The sequence below is a fragment of the Chenopodium quinoa genome, unplaced genomic scaffold (genome assembly GCF_001683475.1).
Source record: "Chenopodium quinoa cultivar QQ74 unplaced genomic scaffold, ASM168347v1, whole genome shotgun sequence".
NCBI classification, from domain to species: Eukaryota; Viridiplantae; Streptophyta; class Magnoliopsida; order Caryophyllales; family Amaranthaceae; genus Chenopodium; species Chenopodium quinoa.
In genome coordinates, this window is record NW_018742587.1 from 164,616 (window position 1) to 169,250 (window position 4,635).

At 38.7% G+C, this 4,635-nt stretch overlaps 1 protein-coding gene across 1 annotated transcript; it reads right to left on the reverse strand.

Moving 5' to 3' along the window:
- Window positions 1–1,353: 1,353 nt before the first annotated feature.
- Window positions 1,354–3,480, reverse strand: LOC110721058. Its single transcript, XM_021900174.1, has 4 exons — window positions 2,580–3,480; window positions 2,276–2,458; window positions 2,116–2,183; window positions 1,354–2,070 (listed from the first exon to the last, which is right to left on the reverse strand). Exons 1-4 carry the CDS (start codon window positions 3,478–3,480, stop codon window positions 1,354–1,356), a joined length of 1,869 nt encoding a protein of 622 aa, XP_021755866.1.
- Window positions 3,481–4,635: the final 1,155 nt, after the last annotated feature.

A 4,635-nucleotide genomic window follows, 5' to 3' on the forward strand; every position in this document is an offset into this window, starting at 1 on the left:
AGTAGAAATAAGGAATAAACACAAAAGGCCAAAAAAGATAATAAAGCCTAAAGAGAAAAACAAACTGGCCAAGGCCTTGAACTGTCAGCCCACCTTCTACGAAGGGTTTTTGAAGTCCAAAAGACCAAGCAAGGCCCATCTGAATGCAGAGACCCAAAGCTACCCTCTAGGAGGGTCACTAAGGACTAAAGGAACAGGACAAACAACCTGAAAAACAAGCTAAGCAAAACAGCACAAAGCTAAACAACAGTAATCAACCAGAAACAAGACAAAACCAGAACAGCAACAAGCAACTATCAAAACTAAGTAGGCACAGAGATCAAAGCCTGTCTGTCAGCCTCATTACACCTGCAGGAAACCCTGTAAACCACTGCCCTGAAAACAGTTTCAGCAGGCTCACAATTGCCATTGAACATAGTGTTGTTCCTCTGTATCCAAATGCTGTAAACAGTCTCTGCCAAGAACATCAGATGAAGCCTAGCATTTGAATTTGATCTTCTACCTCTCTTCATAGCCCAATCCATTTCCTGATCAAAGCCCTGAACAGACTTGTGACATTTGAGAAGTTGCAAAACCTTCTCCCAGATTCTCTTAGAATAGTTACAGAGAAAGAAAAGATGACGAGGAGTTTCATTTTCCTGTAAACACAGTAAACAAACAGGGTCATAAGTAGGATTCCATTTGAGAACTCTATCTTTAGTAAGAAGCCTGTTCCAAAGAGCCAGCCAAAGGATGAAGATGCTCCTTGGAGAGGCACCATTATTACATGTAAGTCTTTTCCAGGGGACCTTTGGAGCCTGTATCTTGAGTTTCTTATAGATCAGCTTGATTTGAACCCTGTTATTACTCATTACAGGATCCCATCCACCAATATCATCAATCAGCCCCCTATATTTCATAATTTTCCTAAGCACCCAGGAACTTTTCTTAGGAATATCAGCCTCCCAGAAACTAACTGACCTGAAATAGTAAATATGAACCCACTTAACCCAGAGAGAATCAGTTTTGTGAGCTATATCCCATAAGATCTTGCAGATAGCAGAGATATTCCAATCATGAAGAGAAATAATGTTCCAGCCTCCACATGATTTAGGCAAGCAAACAGTGCTCCAAGCAATAAGAGCTTTCTTAGAAGGATTAGCATTACCAGTCCACAAGAAAGCTTTAAATCTAGATTCAATCTCCTTCATAATCTTCTTAGGTAAAATAAAAATTTGAGCCCAATATATGTTTGAATTCCAAAAAGAACACTCTTAATGAGCTGTAAACGACCAGCATAAGAGAGAAACTTTGAAGCCCACCCTTCAATTCTGCTAGTAATCTTGTTAACCAGAGGTTTGCATTGCTGAATAGTTAATTTCTTAGAAGAAAGGGGCACTCCAAGAAAGGGATAAAGCCTGCAACCATACCTAATCTACTCAAAAGAGCAGCCTGTAAATCAATGCCAACCCCTCCAAAATACACCTCACTCTTAAGCAAATTAGCCTCAAGACCAGAAGCTTTAGAAAACTTCTGAAAAGCTTTAAACAAAAGCTGAACAGAACACTCATCAGCTCTAGTAAACAACAACAGGTCATCTGCAAACATTAAGTGAGTAATAAGAAGCCTCTCACATCTAGGGTGAAAGTTAAAATCAGGTACAGTAGCCAAATCATGCAAGAATCTGGATAAATACTCCATTCCTATAGCAAAGAGGAAAGGAGACATGGGGTCACCTTGTTTCAGACCCTTCTGAGCTTTAAAAGGAACAGAAGGAGAGCCATTTATCAAAATAGAAAATGACACTGTAGAAATGCACACCATAATCCAATTAACAAACACAGAAGGAAAACGAAGCTCAAACATTACAGCCTTTAGAAAACTCCATTCAATGGAGTCATAAGCTTTTTTCAGATCAACCTTAATCATACATCTAGGGGTAATGTGCTTATGAGTATACCCTTTGATTAGCTCTGTAGCTAATAAGATGTTGTCTCCAATATGTTTACCAGGAATGAAACCTGCTTGAGCTTCATCAACAATATCTCCAACAACTTGAGCAAGCCTGGCAGTCAAGATCTTGGAGATAATCTTGTAAAGAACAGTGCATCAAGCTATAGGTCTGAAATCCTTTACAAAAGAAGGATTCTGGATTTTAGGAACCAAGGTCAGAGTTGTACAATTCCACTGAGGATGCAAAGTTCCTATATCAAAAAAATCATGGACAGCTTCATAGATCTCAAGTTTAATAATGTCCAGGTATGCTTGAAAAATTTAGAGTTGAACCCATCAATACCAGGGGCTTTATCATCAGAGATGCTTTTGATTGCACAGTCAATCTCAGAGTTAACCACAGGACTAATAAGCAAATTCTGAGCTTCTGCAGAAAGCTGTTTCCCAGCTCTCATGGTATTAAGATCAATAGCATCAAGGACAGAAGAGCTCGAACCCAGGAGAAGTTTATAAAAAGACACAATCTCTGCCTCAATATCAGCAGGAGTTTTAAGGAGCACATGGTGTTCATTATAAAAGAGAATCAATTCTGTTCCTAGCTTGCCTCTGTTTCATCATGGAGAAAAATTACTTAGTGTTGGAGTCACCAAGTTTAACCCATTCCACCCTAGCTTTCTGTCTATAAATGCTCTCCTGAACAAATCTCCAATATTTGAGTTGTTGAATAGCAGTAGCCTCCTGAACCAGCAAGTCAGAATGAGGATCATTAGCCATTTGGTTCTGGACTTCCAAAATAGCCTGTTGAGCTAAATCAACTCTCATTTCAACATTACCATAAGCTTTGGTATTAAGCTCTTTAAGCTTAACCTTCAGATTCTTGCATTTTCTCCAAATTCTATTCATAGCATTACCCTGAAAACCTTCACTCCAAATTTCATCCACTATATTCATGAAATCAGGGTGAGTAAGCATATGATTAAGAAATCTAAAGGGCTTTCCCTTACAAGGAGCAGGAGGGAGAACCTCATACAATAGAGGAGCATGATTAGAAAGGGAGGGAGGAAGATAAACAGCTTCCACATTTGGAAATTGAAAGAGCCATTCACTATTAACCAAACCCCTATCAATTTTGGTTTGAGTTCTAGGGCCTGAGTGAGCCTTATTAGACCATAAGAAATAAGACCCTTTACTTTTGATCTCAGAAAAATTCATTTGATCAATAAAATCCTTGAAATCTCGAACTTCATAATCTGTTACTGCATTTCCATGAACTCTATCTTCAGGTAACAAAACAGAATTAAAATCCCCAGTGCAAAGCCAGGGCATGGACACAGAACCAATAGCTCCAATACCTCTCCAAAGATCTTTCCGATCATGAATATTATGTAAACCATAAAAAAAAGACATAGTGATCTGAGTACTATAATCAAGAGTACTGATAATACAATGAATGAACTGAGCATGAACAGTAATAGCATCAACATGCACTCTATCATTCTTCCACCCTAACCAAATTCTACCTTTCCTAGACTCAGAATAATTACACATCCAGGACAAACCATGTGCAATCTTCCTCTGAATCCCAACACATTTCAACTATTTAACTCAAGTCTCAAGCAAGCAGATTATATCAGCATTAGTCCTATCAAGCAGCTGCCTAACATCAACCACTTTAGAGGGATCATTAAGACCCCTAATATTCCAAACATTGATAATCATTGAACTGGAGGGGGCCCACCCCCGCTAGGCTTATATCTCAAGACAACATCATCATATTGCTCATCAGGTAAAATATCAAATTTATTAGTTGTAAGAACAGGCTTCACAGCTACAGCAGGTTCTTTACCTTTCTTTTTCATGATTTCCCATTCACCTGAAACTTTAGTTCCAGACCCTTGCTTCTGTTTTTGAACCCAAAACTTCTTCTGAACTTGGACTACAGGATCAGGCTGATTATTTGAAAGAGGCTCATCACAATTATGTCCTGCCTTATTACATTTAACACAGAAGGGAGGAGTCTACTCATAAATCACCTTTAATTCCACTGTCTCACCTTTAGGACTTTCAACCCAGACAGACTTTGCTAGAGGTTTTGTAATGTCTATTTCCACAAGTAATCTAGCAAACGACACTCTTAGCTATCTTGAAGCGCATTCATCAGCACAAATTGGCAAACCCAAGGTGCTGCCAATTCGACTCAAAGTTTCAGCACCACAACAATTGAGAGGAAGATTGGGCAATTTGACCCACAATGGAACAGTGCGAAGAATTTCAGCACTAAAATCAAATTTTTTCAGACCAGGGTTTAACAATAACTGGTTTCCCATAAAACATGTGAGGGCTTTCACACATAACAGAATTTAGATTATCTAGGGAACGCAGATTAATTATAAAATACTCCTCATCATGCCAATACACATCAGGATTATTATCAATACCCCATTCATTAACAATAAAACGCTTAATAGCTGCAATAGTAGGATAATACCCAACAACATATAGAACAATTGCATGACTCCACTTCCTATTTCCTTCCTCAGTTTCAGCACTCGGCAAAACAACAATTGACTTACCATTTTTAATTTGCGGAGGTACAAAATTCTGGGCAAACCCTTTTGCAGTCAGCTTTCCAGTAAACCCTCGAACATTAGACAAATCTTGATCAACAACCTTAGGCATAGCTTCATTAGTGACAGGAGGTTG